The sequence below is a fragment of the Oreochromis niloticus genome, linkage group LG13 (assembly GCF_001858045.2).
Source record: "Oreochromis niloticus isolate F11D_XX linkage group LG13, O_niloticus_UMD_NMBU, whole genome shotgun sequence".
In the NCBI taxonomy this organism is placed as follows: Eukaryota; Metazoa; Chordata; class Actinopteri; order Cichliformes; family Cichlidae; genus Oreochromis; species Oreochromis niloticus.
This window is the reverse complement of record NC_031978.2, coordinates 3,973,506-3,996,726: the sequence shown is the minus strand read 5'-3', so window position 1 is coordinate 3,996,726 and position 23,221 is coordinate 3,973,506. Positions and strand designations below refer to the sequence as shown.

The following is a 23,221-nucleotide window of genomic DNA, read 5'->3' as shown; positions in this document are numbered from 1 at the left end:
CTATGAGACTGTCCTGCATATACCCAATACATACAAAACACAAACTGTATGGATAGGTATTCCAGACAGCCTTTGGGTTACTGATAGAACATGTCCATAGATACACATACACAAGAAGAAATATAATACACACAGTTTCACACCCTGCCTGCTTGAGACATACTGCCCTAGATGCATTTCAATCAACTAGTCTGGAAAAATGAGAGAAGAGACTTCCCTTGATACCAAACAAAGCCAGATTTTCATTTCAATCTTCTGTCCCATCAAGAAAGAGAGGAATGAATAGCAACACATACAGTGAGTGATATGTAATGTCATTAAAGTAGAAAAGTAATAATCTCAGGCCCACTTTGAAGTTTAGACTGTCATTTGTATTTGGTTACCCGATTAAACAAATCAAGCTGAGAGTTGCTATTAAAGCCCAGCAGACACATTAAAATTGATTTAGGATTTGATTAATCAAATTTTGTACCTTCTTTGATTTCCACAGTAACAATTCCTAAAAGTTAATTATCCAAACTAATCCTAATTTAGACTAAATGGTCTAAATGACTTGCCAAGGAAAGTGAGACATTTGTTTGGATCATTTGTCTTTTAAAAATAAAATCATGTTGCATCTTTGGTATCTAAATACAATAAAACGTGGCTTTTCATGCCTTTCTTTTAGTCACTGTGGGCTAGATCACAGCAAAAGAGTTCTTGGACATGATCATTGACGAGTCCAGCTGCTTGCCCCTAATACTTTTCCTTTCACTCAGTATTATAGGGTCAGACTAAAGCCATGCTGAAACACAACCTTATCTGTGATTTCTGGTGCACACCACTAAAGTGTTATGACAGTATCATGCATGGTTACTTTGCTATAGCACTGACAAAATATTTCCACAGACACCCAGACAGTTAAACATAATACCTGCCAAAGTACTCACAGCTTCCTGGTAGTTTCTGGTGTAATAGTTTTCTTCAGGACCATCACACCCAGAGAAAATAATACCAGGTATGCTGTAATAACACTTATGTTCTTCAATTAAATTTTTCCACAAATACTTAACTTCTAAACTGCTTTTCTCACACTGGATCCATGCAAATGTATGTGTGTCTTTAGTCACCAGTTCATGTGTTTTCACGCTTCCCTTTACAGAAATTCATCATCCTCTGGGCGGCATATTTATATTTATCCCAGGCTTTGTACACTTCAGAGAGAAACACATGTGCTTACACACATGCATGCATGTACTTGCTTCCTGTTTTCTTTTAATTAATGACTGTGGTGTTAATTAGAAGGCATGGAGCTCTTCAATACCCTCCCACAGTCTCTCATCCATTCTCATATTCACTCCTCTGAGCTTCATAAGGCAACACTTTGAAGTGTTTTGATCTCAGCAGCAAACGGCATAGGCAAACAAAAAGCAGAGTTTGAGGGATACAAGAACTACATAAGCTGCACAGTCCTAAACATGATCCAGAAGGATATTGCAGCTGTTTATGGTGCTCCTGGCCACTTAACAGGGATGCTTTGTCTGTTCAACTGTGCATAATTGTGCGTATTGTCTTCTCTCTTGCCTTTTTAAGTATGTTTTAACAATGTCTAGCGTTCACTCTTGCTTCCCCTGTTCCACCTAATGAGCATGAAACACGGGCACTGTCACCGTGTTAAGCCTCCTTTCTTTTAATTATCTTTCTTCACATCAGCTGGGTTGACAAAGGTTGCCTCTCGTCAAAGTTTAGTCGGCTTAGGTCACAGTACCATGGAGAGATGTGTTTGGTGGTTTAAGTGACCTGTTGACAAGATATACTTTTACTGAAATGTTTGCTTTGAGGTAGGCTTCGTCTTGCAGGAGTTTCATATGCTAACCTGGTTTTCTCCTTGGGCATCAAATACTGGCATTTTGTTGCAAGTTGCTGTGTCACAGTTAGTAAGATGTTGGGCTGTATGTTGAGCTTTAGGCACCAGACTACTTGATTAGGTTTAGGAAAAGGTCATGTCTTTAACTATTTGACACTTAACCAGTGACACGTATGCTTTAAGCGGTCCTGAACAATCATCCATATGTGACAATTTGTGAATGAGACCCTTCTTACCATTGCCATTACCCAGTGCATCAGGGATTTGCCAAGAACACCTTGGGCATATCTGCCAGCCACTTTGATGAAGCAGTAGTATAAAGAACAGTCAGTGAAATCCAGCTCACCTACGTCTGCCCCGGCCCCGTTATATAAAGTTGTTGAAACGTTTTTCATTTAAAATAGATTTCGTCAAACTTTTGAAGTCTGATTTAGATCGCATCTTTAAAACAAAGCAACTGCATTTGTTTGTGTTTGTTTTGTTCTCCCGCTCCCACACAGCACATATTTGGCATCACACACTGAGATGCTAAAAGCCGAGAACAACAAACTTGGAGGAGAGGTGGCAAAACTGTTGCCTTGACAAACGATGGGATTTTTGAGGCCTCGTGAGCTGCGTGGACGACATCATTACCAGCAAGGTGGTATGATGGGAATAAATGCAACTAGAAGAAGCCCCTTAAAGAGAGCACATTGTGAGGAAAACATTAACCTGTATAATGTATATATATCCTTGGGTTAATATATGAACCAGTATTTATTTTTTGTACAAAAATGGCATTTGCTCTTGACAGTATAGCTCTCTATAGGAAATTACACTAAATCTTTGGTGTCTGATGTTGATTTTATTCTACTATAATTCAGTTTAAATTTATATTATTAATGTTTGATTTGTGCTTTATTATTTTGTTATTAATGGTCACACTACAGACACACAAATGTAAAAATATTTTTTAAAATTACAATTTTTTTGCATTTGGTGACCAGTTGCAAGTAGTTGTGGCAACTGGTCATCCAGAGGTTGGGCAACCACTTTTGAACACAAGACGATTCCACAGCAGTTGAGATGTGACGTGGGCAGACTGCAATCTACCCACGTCAGATCTCAGAAATATTGCCAAACAAATTTATTAGACAACCTGCGTACAATATAAGTGCAAACAGATTGCCAACATGTTTCAATCGGCCTCGGTCAGTCTGTGCCGGTGATGTATCCTTATGTGATACAAGACTTAACTAGTTGGCAACAGGTTATATTCATATATAAAAGAGAAGTTGCCAAGCACCTGTATCTCATTTTGGAGTTAAATCACTGTCCTGCAACAGGTGTGTCACTATTTGTGGATGAATTTCTGTTTCAAATCTATGAGGTTTTGGTTAAACTCTGAATGTATGAATGAGAATTTCCATGTATATATACAGCAACTCACAGCCACGGGTTTGCAATTTCTGCTGATTTATCACAAACGGATCCAACTGCAGACAGACTGACTGTCTCATTGCTGTTTTATTGCTTTCTTCATGCATCAAAGTTGCTTTGAAGATAGTAACAGAGTGTGTGCGCTTGCAGACCTGGTACCTGTCTTGGAAGCAGCCATTTTGGAGGCAATGAAATTGCAAATGATTGCAGTCATTTTGATCATACCATGGGCTCCAGCCAGTATTTTCCTTAGCGTTGACTGTAGCATCACAACATTCCTTTATTGATTTCATGTAAATTTTGCTCAGCTCAGTTCCTAATAACATAGTCACGGTATGCTGAACTGGTTTTAACTAACTGTATTTGTGAAAATGCACAAAAGAGTTTCACGTATTGGTGAGGGCCATTCAGCATACACATCAGCACTTTTCCAAAAGCGAAACAGGAGCAGCACTGCTGCCACCGTGCTAACAGTGACAGCAATGGCAAGCACAGTTATCTGGAGATTTCTCACACTGGCTCCCTCCCCCAAGCCTTCCAACCCCCCTGCTGGACTAGATGGCAGATGAGCATCTGTTACTAGACCACACCACTTATTTTGCAATACTTTGAGCAATTCATATTTAAAAAAAAGTGTAATTCAATTACAGAGTAAATAAGCATGCCATTTTTGGCAGTCTTCACAGAATCATATCATTTTTTTTAATCCGTGGTTGACTTAAATCACTCGAGTTGTTAGGACCTGCCCATAATCATCACATGCCGGCCCACATTCCCCTCGTGGCAGTAACAGTAGTTCTGATAAAGCTCCTGAATGTTTATAAGTATACACTTCACACAGTGTCTGCTGTGAAGCCTGTAGTCTACTTAGAAACTTTACATTACACCTGTGCTTTTTCCGACTGTGAACCTGAAAAAGGCAGATTGACAGTATGTCAAGTGATTGCTAAAAAGTGTCAGGATCTCACCCCCACCAATTTCTTCTAATGCCTTACAGCTGTGAGAAGCTCCTCCAAAAATCAAGCATTTTTTTAGTTTTCAGAGGCGAGAGTGTCACTTGACAATACACTCAAAACCTGCATGAGCGAGCTGTGTATCAGTGAGTCACAGCTCCACCCAGAGTACTTTAACTCCATTTTGAAACCAGTTCAAGATTTAAGCATTTGTTGTATATATATATACGAGTTTCATTCAAAGTTTGCATTCATTGCCACAGCACGTGGAATATCTTTACTTCTTTCCAAAAGTAAAGACATATGTACCAGCAGCATGCACAGGCGAATCCCCCTCTGTAGTTTATTAAAGAACTGAAAATCACAAAACAGGGTTGCTATCGTCATTCAGCATGAAGCAAATATCTTTAATATGCCACATTCCAGTTCTTGTAAGCTTGATGTCTATGCAGAGCTCCAGTGTTTTGTCTGAATGGACAAAGATGTTCTCTCAGATTTCACTTGCAGGGATCAGTATTTTTGCTCTGCTGTCAGCTTGTCAGACCAGATACACATTGATTCTGTGAAACAAAGCTGCAAGAGTAATCTGGGGAGACACAGGGATACAGGTGGAGTAGAGATGAAAATTGAGGCATAATTAAACAGAATTATTGAAAAATTGATCAATTTTTAAGTAATAGTGTAAGTAATAGTAATAGTGCATCACTATGTCTTTTTCTTAGTTAATGTTTTGCATGGGTGAGACGAGTATTTTCTTCAAGAAGCAAGCAGAGTACATTTGGCCAGAGGCAAAATTGATATTCCAGCCAAGTGCAACACCCAGTTAGGCCTCACGCCCTCATTTAAGTCTCTGTGCTTTCTCTCTGTTCTGTAAGACAACGCTACACTTCCATGTGTTGATAAGGAGATGGTTATTGAGCTAAAATTAATTAAAAATACATCCTGTCTTTTCTTGGGATACTTTCTGAAGGGCAGCCCAAGCACATTTCAGAATTCATTAGCTGCTTAATGATCATTGCCAGAGTGGTACTCTCACTAATGTGCCAATCATATTCAACAGTTCAAATTTCTTTAAAAGTCTGAGGGCTATCCAGAAACCATGGAATGTGTCTTCAGTTAATTTAGCACACGGAAGGAGAAAAATATCACAGCAGATTCAATGTCACTGGAAAGTTCATATATATTTCAACAATGTTCTTGCACTTTGCCTTTGTAGGAGAAATTTTGCATTTTATTCATTGTGTGGTGCATCTAATGATGTTCCTCTGACCAAACAAGGAACCTGAAACTCATTAGCTGTGTGAAAGGTCAATGCACGCCAGATCCACCTTTTCTTCTGCAGCACCCATTGTGATTTTGCCTAGGACACATTTTTGCTAGTAGAGAGTTCTGCCCCTAAAGATCACCTCACCAATAATTTCTTCTTGTCAGCTTGCTTCCTTTGATGAGGAGGCTGTACAGGCATAGCATTTTTTATATATTTACATCATTTTAAATCAGAAGAGAACTGTAGAAAAGATCCAAAAAACAAAAATGAGCATGCAGAATTATTTTTGGTCCCAGATGAAGGAACATACTAGATACTTCTGTTCATCTGGATGTAGCGTTTTCAGTGGGAGAAACGTTTTGTCATTGTCCAAGTGGCTTCTTCAGTCTCAGCTGACTGCAGGTTTCCCCAACCTTATAAACAGCACCTTTGCACAATGACTAAAATTAGCACAAGTGACAATGAGCTATGAGGTCAGTTTCTTGATCATTGATATGCTAATTGTCATGACCATTGATCAACAACCACCAATCAAAGACCATGAGTACCATTCACAGAGAGTTGGGGAATGGCTGCAATCACAGCAGTGTATGATGGTTACCCTTAGGTCCCCTCCTCTATTCAGAGATGGTCTTTCCCTTTTCACGTAAGTGGCCTCCTTGACTCCGCGCTCAAACCAGCATTCGTCCCTGTCCAGGATGTGTACATCCTCATCATTGAAAGACTGACGGAGTCCTGGCCCGATGAGTTAGCTCTTCTGTGTTGTGCCAACCACTTACCCAGAGGTTGTTTGGTTTCCCCGATGTATAAACCATGGCAAGCCTCCTGGCACTTAACAGCGTACACTAAAATACACTGTTTGACCTAGGGAACTGGATCCTGGGTTTCAGTGGGTTTGAAACCCACTGAAACGTTTCTCTCATTGAAAATGTTAGGTCCAGATGAACATAATCAAGTTTTGGGGATTTCCTCACCTGGATGATTGAGAATGCATCAGGACATAGTGATGCTAAAGTTTTGAATGAGATGACAGTGTGGCTGATGAAGAAACTAGAGCAGCAAGAAAAGACCCAAGACGCCAAGAAAAATAGTGACTGAACCTGCGACATGAGGGGAGATGTTATGTTCATTTCTAACTCTTCCGTTTTGTGACTCAGTGAGAGTAGCTCTTTATTGTGTGTGTGTGTGTGTGTGTGTGTGTGTGTGTGTGTGTGTGTCTGAAACAAACCATTTCAGCTCCTTTCCACCAAACTTTAAAGACAACTGTTTTTCTTCCTATAGGTTGTCTCTATGCTTCTGTGCTTACAGAGCTAAATTAACCATATCAGTGATATCTACAGGAAAAGCTATTGGGATTACTTTTACATGTGTCGACTATATATAAAAATAAGCAATAGCATAATAGCCCCTCTTAAATTAATTGAATGTATAAAGGTCATTGGTGTAGTTTCCCAGCTAAAGTTTTTGATTACTTGACTAATACTTATCTTCCTTTTTCCATCAGGTGTCGAGAAGGATACCAAGGAATCCGCTGTGACCAGTTTCTGCCCAAGACTGACTCCATCCTGTCAGACCCAAGTAAGAGTACACACTTTGTTTTTCTTTCTTTTTTTAACCCCCAGTGGATACAGTGTGTCTAGATCTATGATACAATAAGTCCATAAACTCAAATGTATAATAAAGAAGTGAGCATGAGAGAAAGAAAGCTCATTCTGAAAGGGTCTGGGTCCATAAGATCTATTTTTCAGACTATTGATCTACATCAATAACCTAAAAGGAAAAATGTTCACTAGCATATATGAGAGTTACTGAGCATGTCCTTACTGCCGCTCCTTGGTCTGCTATGCAAACCAGACATACGGTGTCAATATGGTTCATACAGAGTAAAAATAGGAATCTTTTCAGTGTGTTTGACAGTTTACATTTAAAACTTGTCATACAAGCATATTTCATATTCCTTCAGAGGCGTTATTAATCATTGCAGCAACAAAGCAATCATGGAAGGACTTTTCCTCCTGACCGAAAATACATCTGGATATTACATTTAGTTTGTACTATGAAATGCACATGCATTGTATGAAGTAGATTTCTTTTAATCTTAACAGCTATCATTCTACTTGTACTGATTACTTTTACCTTGTTTCCAGGTGAGTTTGACCTCCTGCTTTGAATTCCAGCAGGGGTGTGGGCTTAGAAATATGATGCAATATTATTCCTCGTCAGATTCAGCCAATGTTTTCTAATTTTTTAAATTTTAGACAGATGAAGACGCTGAAAAAGATACATGAAAGCCAGATATCAACATATTCCACATTCTTGACAAAAATCACCAGTAGTTTAACTGTGTTCATTCTTTTTATGTTTAGGTAGCAATAATTTATAGAATATTCAGCATTCCAGCCTTGGCTGTCCTTCCTTCTAATGTTCGCTGCGCTTTCTTTACACAAACTCATAATCTGTCCTCCTATTACCTTTTCATTTTCCCCTCTCTTCAGTGCCTTCTCAAATATCCTCTCTGACTCAGACTAATGTCACTTCTCCCATTTCTTTATCTCCCAAACACACGGTGCTCTCAATGTCACAGAGTTGAGGGAAGAACACAAATTGCCCTAACTTATGTCCTTACTCCTCACTATCTATTCCATATTAATTTCCCAGGTCTCCTCAGCTCATTCCAAAAACTATGCAACCTTGTCACGCGGGCACTAATGTTGTGGCAGTACAATAGCTTATCTGTGACTTTTTTACTAACAAGCAGCATGCTGTAATAGCACTATTTACCATAAATGGACAGAGATGCGCCTTGGGAATTTTTACCCCATAGCCATCCAATGACCCAATGTCCAAAAAAAAGGAGACTCACTGCAGTGTTATTAAAATCTAAATTCCCTGTTAGGAATATGAAGTGTTATACTTGATTGCAAAGGAGAATGAGACATGTTGATTAGATGTGGCAAATGCAGCGTTATTGCTCGCTATTTGTTAATATCCTTTACTTTCCAGATCATTAATTAAGTCTCTGTAATGAGGTTTTTAATTCCAAATGAGTATTAGGGTAATTGTCCTTGTTAGAACAACAGCAGTGTTCACTGAAGTGACACCCATCGCTTTGTTTGTACACCAACCTACTGACCTGAATGTATTGGTAGCTAAGAAATGTTACCACCCCCATCACTTAGCTAAGCAACTTGTCAAATGTCAGAGAAAAACAGCTCCTGATTGCCATTCTGCTTTGTTGATCCAACTGAAGGCACATTAGACATGATGTTCGTAGCACCATTGTTCTCTGAAACAAAGGGGGGATACTGCAGCAGGTACTTGTACTAAGAGAACAAACGTATTTGATGGTATTTTGATAATTACCCCTTTGATCTGTACACTAACTGTAAATTTAATAAAAGCTTCCAGAAAGGTCTTGTAGAATTTGGTACACGTTTAAAATTGATATTATTTACAATATTCATATTACTTTTTAGCATGCACTATTAGTATTATTAATAGTGCATGCTAAAAGGTCTATTAAGTACACAATGGGAGACGAATATACAAAAAATACTTGTAATTTATGTACAGTCTACAATCTGCACATAATAGATGGAAGTTAAAAAGTGCTCTGAAATTCACCAGAAGTTTTTCAACTCAGTTTTCTGCTAGAAATAATATTACTAAGCTGTGAAATGAATTCAGTCAGTTAATTAATTGGGGATTGGATGTTCAGGTTTATTTCTGTGTTTTTTTTCTCTCTTGCCAGTACATGCATGTTCAAGCAGGCTGGGGTCAGATGACAGACTTGCACCTGTCCATGAGTAAAACTGTGCATAAGTATGATTCGTGAATGTTTTTTGTACTTTCAGGGGAAAAACTGCATGCCCTTTTTGTTCTTTAGAAAAAATGATTGTAGGACATAATGTCACATATAACTCCAGGGGTGAAGGAATTAGCATTTAGGTGAGAAAATCCAAACTTTTACCTAACAAAGAACCACACGGTAACCATAGCTTCAAATTGGTTTTCTTATCTCACCTACTATTTCTCTCTGTGATAATAGCCAGGATTCTTCGAGGTGAATTTCCATACAAATTGTCTAAGCGTTACCAAGCCATTATTGTGCATTGAGAGACCTCAAATTAAATTAATCCAGCACTATGAAAAAGGGAAACAGGGTTTTTTTAAAAAAAAATGTTTTTTAAAATTATTCTGGCAAAAACAAACACACACAAAAAATAAATAAATAAATAAAAAACCTCCCCCGCACCTTTCTGTTTGCTTTAACCTGCACTACTCCATCATTCACTTCTGATCTTTTTCATCTATTTTTGCTACTTTCTCCAATTCTGTGCCTGTCCTCAATTCCTTTTCTAAAGGAGAAAAAAAAAGATTGTCCTGCTTTCAGGTCATTCTCAATGGTTTCTATTTCTTTTTCAGCCAGCGTACCCATTTTTGACACATCTCTGTTTTCTGTTCTCTACAATGTTGTCTAGGCAATGGATTTCTTTTTTCAGTAACACCATCTTTTTTCTTTCTTTTTCCTGTTTTATTCAACTACGTTCTCCTCGAAAAGTTGGTAAGTGCAAAGTTGGAAAAGAAGAGTGGCAGATTGTGGCCTTTCTCTTCTTTCCTCAACCCTCAGATAATCTTGTCACAGCATCACTCTCCTTGACTCCTTTGCTTGTAGTTAATCAAATCCTAATTTGTCAGGTTACCTCTGTGTCTCGTGCTCGAGCTTGCCTCAGTGTTGACATCCCTGTTCCCTCTTCCAAATTTCCCTCCAGACAGCCCTCTCGCCCCCATCTGTCTCTTGCTAACCTCCTCCGTGCCATCTTTTGCTCACCACGCATCTTGTCCAAGCATCAGACCTCATCCCTTCTCCCCTGCCTACAGTTTTCTGTCCAACTCATCTCCTAACACTAAGTGGCAGGGCCTCAGATGGACTGAGGTTTGAATTGCGCCAGCTAAAAAGGTTCACCAGCAGGGCAGACAAACGCTGCCAAGGACCTCTGGCAAGCTGGGGTCTCGGTGGGAAGGAAGGACGGGCACAAACGAGGAGGAGAGAGGCCGGATGAAAGTGCACGTCTTGTGAGGAGGGCTATCGCACTGTCTCAGGGTCTCCGAGGATGAAAGGAGTGCCATGACTCCAGTGTCTATACAAGCAAAATCACAAGGCAGCCAATGAGGAAGAAATTTTGTCATCTGAAGAAAACAGGCACAATCATAAGTTATATTATAAAATATTGACTAATGGATGCGTAATCAAATTGAATATATGAAATGGTGTCAGCCAGGGTTACATTTAATGGATAACCTGTAGAGGAAGGAGGTAAAAGATCACGTACAACATCTTTATTACTATGTCGATATGATTAAGTTAATTATTATTATAATTTAAGCTATGATACATCAAAACACTGGGGAACCTTTGAGGGTAAGAGCTGCCAGATTGATTTATTTTGCTCAGTAGCCAAAAGTAGAAATATTACTTTTGCTGTTAGATAAAAAGTAGAAATGCAGCACATTCTCATTTCTTAAATTTCTTAAATTTTTATGTAACAGCTTCAAGCTAAACTATTTAAAACTGTGGGTAACCACTTAAAAGCAGCCACATGCAGCTCAAAATGCAAACCCAGAGAATTATATTGTAAACTCTTTTAAAATATATCAAAAGACACAAAATATGGTGGAAAAATATTTTATTCCTTGGAATTTCATTGTTTCTGTCTAGAGGTGGTCAAAAAGGAAACCAATTATCTAGAAAATTGTCTGTAAGTCAGTGGGAATGGGCAGTGGGCTGACACAGACTAACTGTTTCAAGTTCTGTATTAACATTTTGAATTGTAGGTATTTTGCTCGTTTGGCTCCGTCCTGGTGTAAAAATACTACAAACTGAAAAAAGTCAACCTTTCAGTGTAGTATGAAATAAATGGCAACAATCTAACCATTTCAAAATAAAGAATGTGGATGTTGTGCACACCCATTCCCAGGTGGGTACAGGACAAGGCCACAAAGGGATGTGAGATGATTTAATATTTTCATGTCCTCTGGCAGAGAAACGATAACACCTGGCAGTCACGATTTCCTAAAATATGTGGGAGAACTTGGAAAATACAGGGTTTAAAAAATATGCGGTGTATTGAGGAGCCCAACTTAGCCAAGTCTAAAAGAATAAAGGCAAAACTTCCAAACTATACGGAGGCTGAGCACAGCTTATACGTGACTCACTGATGCGCATTTAGTTCTCTAAATGCTGGCAAGGCTTAACACTGTGCTTGTCACCCAACTTGTTTGACGGGATGTCTTTGAGATCAGAGATTTATTTAGGTTTCTCCCGAATCTGTCAAAGAGCAACAAAGGCTTTTTGTTGCCATCCTTACATGCAGTATGTCAAATCTTTTCATTGCTCAAGAAATTGAGTTCAAACTCTCTTCATTGTCAACAAAGCTTTTGTTGTTCAAACTGGAAGGTTGCTGTTTGGCACTACGTATCCTGAAGAACTTTTACAGTACGACGCAGTATTCAGGAACAACCACAGATGAGACCCGGACCATATTCTCTTTAAATAGTTTTTATCTCTTCTTGCTTCCGTACGTTAATCTCCTTCTTTACTGCTCCCATGATCTACATGGCCTTTCAGTCATTGTTCTGGCCACACTGAACAACATATTGAAACCTTCTGAACTGAAGGCACAGGAGCCAAGACGCTGTATTTTTACAGCGTTGTAAGGAAGACTCAGCATATTTTCACCTATAGCACATGCATCATATCACACCCCACAGACGCAGAGAGAAAGATTTAAGTTAAACCAGAGACCAAATTTACTTCACACTATCTTTATGAGATCTGATTTCATGCTCTGCAGGTTTGTGCGCACCACAGACAATAACAGTGCAGTAATCATTCAAGTCCAATTTCCAAAAGAATACAACCCTGTATTTCACATCATACTGCATGTTTCAATCCATAAGATATAAAGGAAGAATAAAACGTGTGATTTCTTTAAGCTTCGTGCTTTTATCACTGACCAACTGTTGAGGCAACAAAAATATGAGTCACCTTGTATAGTTATGGCTACAATAGCAATCTACTGAGCATGTGATGAATGGTGTTTGTTCACCGTCGTGGAAATATCTGCGAACAAAAAAAGACCACGAACTGAAAATCGCTCATCAAATGTACATACGCAGTATTTTATACAAGAAGTACGCATGAATGGCATTTCAATCTAAGGCTCCATAGCCCCCAGTGAATGCTTCAGAAGCAATGTTCAGTGCTGTTTTCGTGTCTCACTTCTAGGAAAACCAAACTTCTGTGTTCACTTAAAATAAGACCAGGCACGTATTTATATACAGGCAATCGCAAGCATGGTGATTTGTCATCTTCAGCTCCCACTGGGATTCAGGAAGAAGGCTTCTTTTCCAATATGGGTCTTCTCAGATCAATAGCATTCAAAGAAACTAAAAATGCTAGCTCTAAGAGGAAAGCATCAGAGCGATGTGTGTTTTCACACTGAAATCAGTCCTGAACGATCTGTCACCTGTATTTAAGGACATCACTTGAACACATCTCATATTTCTTGAGGTTTGGACTTGACCCAGGAGACTCAAACACATTAGCTTATATTTGTAGCTGATTTTAATATTGCTTGTTCAGATATGGTCATTGCAATAAGATGTAATGTTGCTCCAGCTCTAGATGATTAAAGTCGTTCTATGTAGGCATTACATTATAGAACAGGCAGTATAGATGACTGGCTCGACAAACATAGAGCATTAAATGTGTAAGATAACTGAACAGTTAGCGCATACAAAGCTCCCACCACGTCCTTGGTTTACTCTTCTCGAGTGAAGCTGGCACATTTCTTTAAGTGAAGGTTTGTGTTTTTAAAGGGTGAACTGTGCCTTACATTTTTGCTTTCATGTTTCTGCATGCTTGAGTCCCCTTCCTGGCATTGTCACACAGAAAGTGCAAAGTGGAGTCTCACGAGGCACCCTGTTGAATTTACACCATATGAAAGACAAGGAGGAAAAGAGTACTTGACAATTCCAGCAATAGCTCTCGTATCAGCCCTCCTTCTTATACTGAGTCATTGTGGGAAGGCAAATCCATATCCTACCACAATATGGACAAAGAAATGTCAAGTCTGTATGACTGACAGCTTCACAATACCAAAGTCTGAGGGGGTCTGATCGAGTCTAGCGCTTAAGATGAGAAAGTTAGGAAAGTTGTATAGAGCAGCAGATTAAAAGCCTTTGAATCCTGGCTCAAGAATTTGATATATTTTACCTGAAAATATTTTTTAAAAAGATATTGCTTGCTTTGTATGGATCTCTACTTCTGAGGCACAGACTACTTTTAATTGGCATTTGTCTGGGGTGAAGGAAATGGCCACATTCACATCTAGACTACCCATTAAAGACAACAAAAGAATCCTTTCTTTGACAGCAGGTGTCTTTGAAACCAGATGAAAAGAATCCATCTTGCACATTTGTAATTTTCAGCATCTCCCCCTCTCACTGTGTATTTGTTTGTGCATACATGCAAGAAGCTGCATGGGATTACAATTAGCAAAATAATCTATGAGCTTCTGTTATTCTTCAATAATGAGGCAGCAATTACATTCAAATTAAAAAAGAAGGTCCACTTCCATGGACTGAAACCAGCACCAGAGTAAATGTAAAGCTGAGCTAAGTTTGTTGGTTACTAATGTGAGTGTCATTTTCTTTAGTAAATGTTATAACATGTTAACTGACAAATGCTGTACGTCTCCTGTAGCTATAGAAAGTGAAATATTCTTCATATGTAAGAAGTGGCTTTGTTGACTGCAGCCCACAGTTCCACTCACAGTGTTGGCTCTCTGGAATAGCTTGCTGTCACACTGACATGTTGTCATTATTATAATTAGTTCCACCTGCGTTTTTCCTGATTAAATGAGTCACCAGTCTGCAGGAGTTCACCATATCATGACTCAAACATAAAGAGGGAACAGGCGGCAGTGGTGTTGCTCCTCAGCAGGGCTCCACAGCTTCACCCTCGCTCTCATCAGAGACCTAGGCCCTGCTGGAAGCAGCACAACAGATGCGAACTTGTCGTGCACTGCAGAGAAAAAAGAAGGAGATCGTAAGAACAGAGAAAAAAGTGAACAACAGAATATAGCGAATAATGTTTATCGGTTAAAGAAGGACGCACTGGAATCTGAAATAGCTTATTGTGGAATCTGAGGCGTCCTTGTGGGATTCTGAGCACATCCAAAATGAACTGTGCCTCACCTAAAAAAGCAGATGAGAGCAGGTAGCAGCAGCACTAGTCTGAAGCGTGCAGTCTAGTGAGACTCATACAGGCTGAAATACTAGCGTCATGTCATCAGAGCCCTGTCTGTACTCTGTGTTCAAAAGTTGCAATTATGACATAGTATCCTATAATCATAATAAACTTTAGCATCAACCAGACAGTTTTTCTTCTTAAAGCACAGAATCCAAATTTCTTCATTTTGCCAAATTAAAAGGCGTCTATAAATAGTAATATGGCTGAAGTGGTACCTAACTCCAGCTTTTAGACCAGGTGAGAGTCGGGCATCGCCGTGCTTTGAGGGTGGCAATGCTTTGATCTCATTTTGTCTTTTATCTTGATGTCTGTCTATTCGCATGGCACCAGAGTAAGATAGCATTGAGTCAAACAGAATGAGTCTACGTAGGTCCAGCACATGCCTGTGATCAGCTATGAAGTATGGTCTTTTGCAATTTTCTACCTTTTTTTTTTTTTCCAAAATAAGTCAGGCATGAATCCAGTGATCCTCTAGGTGGTCTTTTCTTTGAAAAGGTTCAACGGGAATTCTACAAAATTATGACTTGCCGTTCAATGCCTCAGTGCCTGAGGAATGATAATTGGTTGGTTTAGGCATGAGGAGGAAATCTGAGGCTCAGTAGGAGCAGAGCCTTTTTGTTTCTTTTTAGGGTCACAAGGGGGCTGGAGCGCAGCTGTTATGGGGAAGAGATAGGGTAGCCCCTGCACAGGTTGGCAATCTGTTGCAGGGCTAACATGGAGACAAACTATTCATGCTTACATTCACACCTACGGCCAATTAAAAATGACCAATTAACCTAACCGCATGCCTGTCTTTGGACTGTGGGAGGAAGCACAGACACAGAGAGACCACACAGAAAGGCCCCTCACAGGACTAACTAAGACACTATCACACTGCCCCAGAGGGAAGGAGAAAAAAGTGTAAAATAAACGCCTTTTGCAGTTTTCAAACTTAAGTCAGAAAAATAAAAAAAATAAAGGTGACACATCAAGATGAAAAAATTCTGGACCTCATTAATTTCTATACTGTGGTTCCAGCCCTGAAGGTTTGGTTTGTTCTTTTAGCTGCAAGGGCACAAGCTTTGCCAGGGACTGCAGCGACCAAAGGCTGGTCATAGATGGTAGAAAATCGTGGTCCTTAATCACAGAAATTATTCAACATTTGTGAGTTATCTTACAAATGATCCTTTAGTGATCAAAGATTGCATTCCTCATGATTCGACTGCACTATCCAAGTTGCACTTCTCTGCCACTGAGCACTTGGAAAAATGAGAAGACAGTATGGGTAAAATATATTTAGATGGTGGCTGTAAATTCTCAGCAGAGCTCTGTCCTCTGCACGAGCTTGCCAAGTTTCACAAACTGTCTGACGGTGTTGCTTTCTGCATGACAAAATAACCTCCTTGCAGGGAGACAAGGTGATGCAGGACATAGCTGAAATGTGTTTATCCATTTCACTTTCTCATTGAAAATATCCAGCCGTCCACACTGCAGATTATTTCGAGGCAGCTAGAATCAGTGCTGATATTTTTTGGAGGAGTTCACCTGCACACACGTGAAAATTAAGTTTCTTTTTTCAGAGCCCAAAGTGGGAGTGTCATTTATAGCCTGGCTGTTTGGGTCCAGGTCCTCAGCAGGGCGTTGGCAGTTTGCTGCTAATAGTCTTTGCCTGTCAGCTCCTAATGAAACACACGAATATAGACAGAGGTTAATTAGCTGCAGGTGTGCCTCAATGATCACTTGGGCCAATCCTGGCTCACTTGAATCTCATCCATTTCTCAGTCTCCACCTGGTTCACCACAAAGCACAGGACATTAGAACACATCGCCTGTTAAACTGCTTTCAAGAACCACAGAAATGTCACAGAACAGGATTAACATGGCTGCTGTTCCATGTGGGCTGCGGCTGGTGAAGGTAATGAATGAATAATACACTAAGACACAGTAGAGCTCACATTACTGGGCCATATCATTAGACACAATTAACTGATGTGCGGGGAATGAATTTAGAAGAGAGGTAACGTCTGAAAGTATCGATTTGCACATGAGTGACGGCCTGATCAGTTAATCGCATGCGTTACGCCCAGTATCTAACATTAGAGTCAACAGTAATAGCTGAATCTCTCCTTTTATTTCCCTCTGCTTGTAATGACAGAAAGCATTCTGCATTCATCTCCTTTTAAATAGACAGAAAACACATGAATCTTTATTGTCCACTAACCTTATATTCCTCCCTTTGTGGTTGAACTCTGTGGCAAATGCAAAATCGACTACTGCAGTGAAGCTTAATGGATACTGATTGCTGAGCCCAATTTACCTTCCGCCAGTCTATTGCCATGGACAGGGATGGCAAGCAGTAAAAAAAAGTGGAGGGAGGGGAGAGGGAGAGATAAGAACAGAAATCCGTATTGAGTGCAGAAACCTTATTAAAATATTAAGTCAATGAAAAGATAATGAATTGCTCTGAATACTAAAGCAAAAACCTTTTCATGTTGTTATTCTGCACAACATGGCATCGTTTTCTTTTATTAATCGTCCTGTTTTCCACGACGAGTCTGATCAAAACTTTTGGCTGTGCCCATACGCGTTCAGTTCCTGATATATCTAGAAGGCCAATTTAGAATGAAATATAGGTCTTGTCAGCTGGTGCTTAGTGAAGAATATAGCAGTGGGATGCAGATTATCCCAGAGCAGAGCACGCTGATGTTTTTACTTCTTGCACCCACCCCCAAGTCACAGGTCATCAATATCTAGGCGAGGGTGGCAGACGGGGCAATGCAATTCTTCCGCCTCATCTAACTCTGCCCTGGTTTCTCTTTCCGTCTGTCAGTTCTTCATATTTGCAATTTTTTTTCTGCTGTTAAAAAATGTGTTCTTTTTCCATTTACTTATTATGAATTCATAAAACACTGCTCTGAGCTTGTCTATGGAAAGGTTAGTCCTGGGTGTCAGAGCTCAAGGCTCTGTGCTAGACTAACTCAGTACCCCCAGTTGAATCCCGACCTCTGTGAAATTTATCCAGGCTTGTCTCAGTTGCTATCAATGTGTGTGTGAAGAAACATGTTGGAAAAAAATATACACAGTAAAAGCTGCATTTTGCACATGTATTAGCCCAACTGCATGTAGTGATATATAAATTCAACATTTAATAATCCAGCTCTCACATTCCACGTTTTTCTGTGAAAATGCAATTAGGGAGACAAATGTCGGAATGTTGGCATGAATTTGCATTTATGGTGCAAAAAGTTATCCTATAAATGAAACAAACAACAAATAATCTAAAATAGGAGTGTTACAGTAGACTCCTTGGCCACATTGAGGCCAATACAATCAACCGTTAAATCCAACACATTCTGTAGTCGACACATATCACAACATATTTACACATTTAATAAGCCACACCTAGAAAGGCAGATTTTCTGCATCCAGTGAGTCTGCTGTCATCACTAAGAAACATGACGGTGATAAAAACTAGAGAAACTCTATGTGATGGTTTCTTGGTTTATACCTTTGGTGTGCTATGGCAGCACATGGGTAACGTCTGATGTCTGTTTGACGATGATTCAGATTTCTGCCTCAGATGAAATTATTTATTTGGAGAACCAAATTCATGATGTGATCCATTCTTAATGAATTTGAAAACAATTCTTCCTGATGAAAACTGGCCAATAAGACTAGAAAAGCATTCTGTAAATGCAAATCCATTATACTGCAAAATTTAATCCAAAGACTATCCATCAACCCTCTGCAATTTTCTCTTTTTCTCTTTTTGCAAAGCAATCCAGTGGTGTGGACTGGATGCTTTGGCAGGCCATATCTCGCCTACAGGCTATATTTCTGGCTCCTCTGCTATAGAAACTAGAAGATATGAGATTCCAAAAATATCATTAATAACTGGCGATATTTATGCCAGCGAGTCTTCTATCCTAATAACCAAAAAGGTAATACTTCTTTCTCAATGATACCGCCAAAAGGACTAATGCAACTTTCAAAAATCATTGCTCAAAAATCTGCAAGACATTCAGGATTTGTGACAGTGCTACAGTAAAGGTTTGATTAGTTTTGAGAAAAGGATCGAGTTCATTGTTTTGGTAAAATTAAGTACTTCCTTTAAATTAGAAGGGTTGCTTTGTCATAGTTTGCCATAATTACTAGAGCTACCTAAGGGGGTTGTTCCTAGAGTGTGAGTTGAAATGACTGACAGAGCCAGTAGAGGACACTTAACAATACATATACAATAAGCTGCTTATACAAATGACCTCTGGGAGTATTTTTGCTTTGTTTATCTTGTGTTTTTAAACAAAGTAATGACCTAATTTGTAATATTGATAAAAATTCCCCATATACAGTGTGTATGAGTGTGATAATGGCAGAAAAGTACCTGTTTAATTCCCTTACTAATAATATCAAGACAGGTAGCTCTGTGTGTGTGTGTGTGTGTGTGTGTGTGTGTGCGCGTGTGTGTGTGTGTGTGTGTGTGTGTAATAAATCAGACAGCTTTCGTGATTTTAAACAACTGTCTCATCTAAAGCCTTCCTAGCTGCCGCAGTGATTTAAACGATTATGACAACTTGCCACAAATGCAGGTGGAGGACGTGCTAATGGCGAGCAGACCTCTGTGATGGAACAGTTGGATGAGGGAGATAGTAGAACAAAATTACTTGAAATTGGCCTCTCCAAATGGCTTTTTAATGCTCCTTTTCGAAAGCTTTACCGCTTGACAACTGAGGTTGGTGTCATTTTCTGTCAGCGGAATCCCGTTTGTTTCAACAATTTGAATCTCACTTTTTTGCCGTCACATACACAGAATCTTTGAGTGCTTCTCCCTGCCTTTGATTAATCAATAGCACGAAGTATCACTAAGTGCAGTTCACATTATGTATGACCAAATGTACCAAGAATAATTAAGGCCAAGCTCAACTGATTTGCTTTCGCTTATTTATTAGGAAGAACAGAAACGCAGCTCTCTTATGTAACTCGGCCTCTAATTGAGTCTAAGAATAAGTAAATTCTAGTTGGTAATTTCTGTTTAAGTGAAAATTTAAAAACTAAATGCAGAAATGCAGTAAGTTATTCATACTTATATTTTTCAGACAAGCTTTGCAATCATGTGCATCTTTATTATTTTTCATTTTAAGTAGTTTCTGAGTCAAATTTTGTGTTTTTAGAGTCAAATTTGATTACACTTTCAATGATAGGAATTGCAAGAAGCATGATAAAGTGTTTTTACACAGCATAAATGTTGCTGTTTATATACATTTGCCACCATTGATTTGGCCATAGTAAAAAGAAAATCCCTACTATACTGTATATATGACTGGTTTTCCAGTTTGCTTCACTTTCGTATTGCTGTAACAAAACTGCTCCATTTCATCAGTTAAAAATAATAGAGAAACTGAATGTGTAACTAACTGAAGTATGCACTCTAATAAAAAGCCAAAGAAATAACATTAGAGTTGCTGTTCGCTTCTATGGACAAACAATGGACTCCTCATTTAAAGTTATCTGCTCTAAATTGGAGCCACTTTCTTTCTCACTATATTCCTCTTTGTTTCTGTCTTATTCCGTCTTTCGTTCTCATTATAAGACTGAATTCATTACACCCTCTCTGTTTAGCATGAATGAAGATTAGCTCCTGGGTATATTAAGATGTGCTTCCTGCTTTTTGCTTCACCTGGATGCGGCTCTTGTAGTCATTAAACCACCAAGAACAAAAGGACTGATCGGGGATCAGTGCACAGGTCATATAGCCATATTAAAATGCACTGCAACAAAAGGAAGAATGGTACTAAATGGCAAGTGGAAATAAAAGTAACTTCTGTTATTACAAGGTTTTTTACCCTCCTTCCTTGTATCCTTGTATCATTTCCATACAAATTTGTTAACCTTTGAACGCACAACTTGAAGATGTACCATTAGAAGTTAATAGCCTCTAAGTGTAAAAAGTTGAAGAGGTTGATTTCAGGCTTTCCTCTTCACAGCAGTTGTATTTAGTTATAAACCTGGACTATTGTTGAGCTAACTTTTTTTTTTCCATGTTTCCTGTTACATTAACTTGCATTGGCTCATGTCGCATCCTTCTATAAATCTATATTTTCAATTGGCAAAGTAATTGGAATATCAATTACTGGGAGGGATTAATGGGGCCATTGCCATACTAGTCAACTCACTTAAATCATTTAAATAGCTGGATTAAATTAAAATGAAATTAGGATGCTTGGAAGCAAGCTCAGTTTGAAACACTGAAAGTAAAAATAAATGTTTGGCTTAGGTGGTTGAGTGAGTGGTCCAAAGGTTTGATCCCTAGACCCCAGACCCTCCATTTACTCATCTCCTTGAGTAAGACTAAAGTCCAAGCTGTGCTAGCTGGTTGGCCAGTGGCTTGCACAGCAGCTGTGGCTTTAGAGATAGTGCAGGTCAGAAGATTGATGGATCAATCCCTGGCTTCTCCAGCCCGTGTGTATGAGTGGAGTTTGCCAGAATACTGAACCCTGCATCCATCTTTTTGTATGAATGGCTGAATGTGACTTTATGCTAAAACCTTTTTTGTATTCCAAAGGGAAAAAAAGTATTATCTAAAGGCCAGACCATTTACAGTTTACTAAATTACCATTTATATGTGTGTAAAAATCTGAATGATGTAAGTGCACACTTTTATTATTTGCTCCCAAATGGAAATTTGTCATGGACAAAATTCCCTCATGAATCCAAAGGCTTCACCAACTTCCTGAAAGTCTAGACTATCTACCTTCCATATAAGCAGCCCCTCACATAGTTTGGATCAGCATATCTTAAAATGCCCAAGTGGAGAGTAGTGGAATTGGTTATTTATCTGCCATTTCAACTTATTTCTGGGTAATGAAATAGAGAGTGAAAGAGATGATAGACATAGAGAGAGAGGGGGGATGACAGTCACGAAACTCTGTGTGACTTAAGTACATGACATGTGCCTTGCCCTGCTGAATCATGGCTTGCCCTCTGTCTGTCTCCATCCCACTCTCTTCCACCTTCTCCTCTTCCTTCCCTTCTCTTTCTCTCACTCTTACTCTTGCTCACTACGCCCTTAAAACTTAAACTCTCCCTATCACTTACCAGAACTACCCAAACTCACTTTTGACATCTCTTGCCTGCCTCTCTCATCCTCCTCCACCCCTGCCTCCTCCTTTATTTCAATGCTTGTGGGAACCGCTTACTCTTCCCTACCTCCTCCTCTCTTACTCATTCATCCCTGTGAAGCCTGCCAGCGAGCCACCCTCTTCTTATTCCTTCCTTATAGTTTCCAAAAACACATCCTTGCATTGCTACATCTAAAGACTGGCTAACTCACTTGCTCCTTTGCCTTTTCTACAACTGTGATTTAATCAGCACACATGATAAATTTTTAAGGGTGTTGATTTTAATTTAATATCTGCATAGATTGTAATTCATGGTACAGACTGAGTCTTTAAAATTTGTATTTTTTGTTTGGTTCGGTTAGTTTTAATTGGTGTGTTGTGTTTTTTTGTTGCCATCCTTGCACTCCAAGTCTCATGAGAGTGCAAATAAAAGCTTGGATTATTTAAGCCAACAGTACAAGCTTGTAAATTCACTGAGGGGAAATATAGCTCATATTTCTGCCATTTAAAATTTTGTGATGTTTAATAGTGATGAATTACAGAATAATTAGGGAACGGCAATTTACATGGTGACTAATGGGCATAAAATATCATATCAAAATAAAATTAATCTCTTTGACAGATCGTTTTCAGTAGCCTGGATGCTGATGCAATAGGAGCAAAATTTTAATTCCCTCACAAATCTTTCATAATAAAACAGAAGTATCGTCAGTTTTGTGAGTTATACTAGGACAAAGTTAACTTGAAAGCCAACTCATTAATTGAAAGTCTGAGGAGAGGTCGTTCAGAGATACTTACCTTTGAAGTTTTTTATTTTTAACACCAGAGAGAATATGTAACCCCAATTCCAGAAAAAGTTGGGACTGTGGAAAGTGGAAATAAAAACAGAACGCAATGACTTGCAAATCTCATAAACTCATATTTTATTCACAATAAAAAATAAGAAATGCATCCAATGTTTAGACTTTTTACATTTCATGACAAATATTAGCTCATTTTGAATTGATGGCAGCAAAATGTCTCAAAAAAGGTGGGATTAACTGGCAACAGGTGAGTAATGTGATTACAAATGAAACAAGCATTTGAGAGAGGAGAGTTTATCAGAAGTAAACGTGACAGCGGTTTATCAATCTGTAAAAAAAACCTGCACAGTTCGCACAGCCATCCAATGTGGTCATATGGTCCAGAAACACAGCCTTCTTCTCTGGGCCAAAGCTGATGGACTGAGGAAAAGTGGACAACTGTTCTGTAGTCACAAAACAGAATGTGAACTTCTTTTGTGAAAACATGGATGGACTAAAAAGAAGAGAGGCCATCCAGCTTGTTT

At 39.0% G+C, this 23,221-nt stretch overlaps 1 protein-coding gene across 3 annotated transcripts in view; it reads left to right on the top strand.

The window, feature by feature from the left end:
• The window catches only part of nrg3a (neuregulin 3a), a 336,802-nt gene that overhangs the window by 258,828 nt on the left and 54,753 nt on the right, over nucleotides 1–23,221 (top strand). For 2 of the 3 annotated variants that reach the window (XM_019367053.2, XM_025897549.1), the window contains exons 3-4: nucleotides 6,990–7,063; nucleotides 10,047–10,049. In XM_019367053.2, the coding sequence (XP_019222598.1) occupies nucleotides 6,990–7,063; nucleotides 10,047–10,049 (77 nt within the window). The remainder of the gene's footprint in view (nucleotides 1–6,989; nucleotides 7,064–10,046; nucleotides 10,050–23,221) is intronic. The other variant, XM_005473727.4, reaches the window with a different exon arrangement.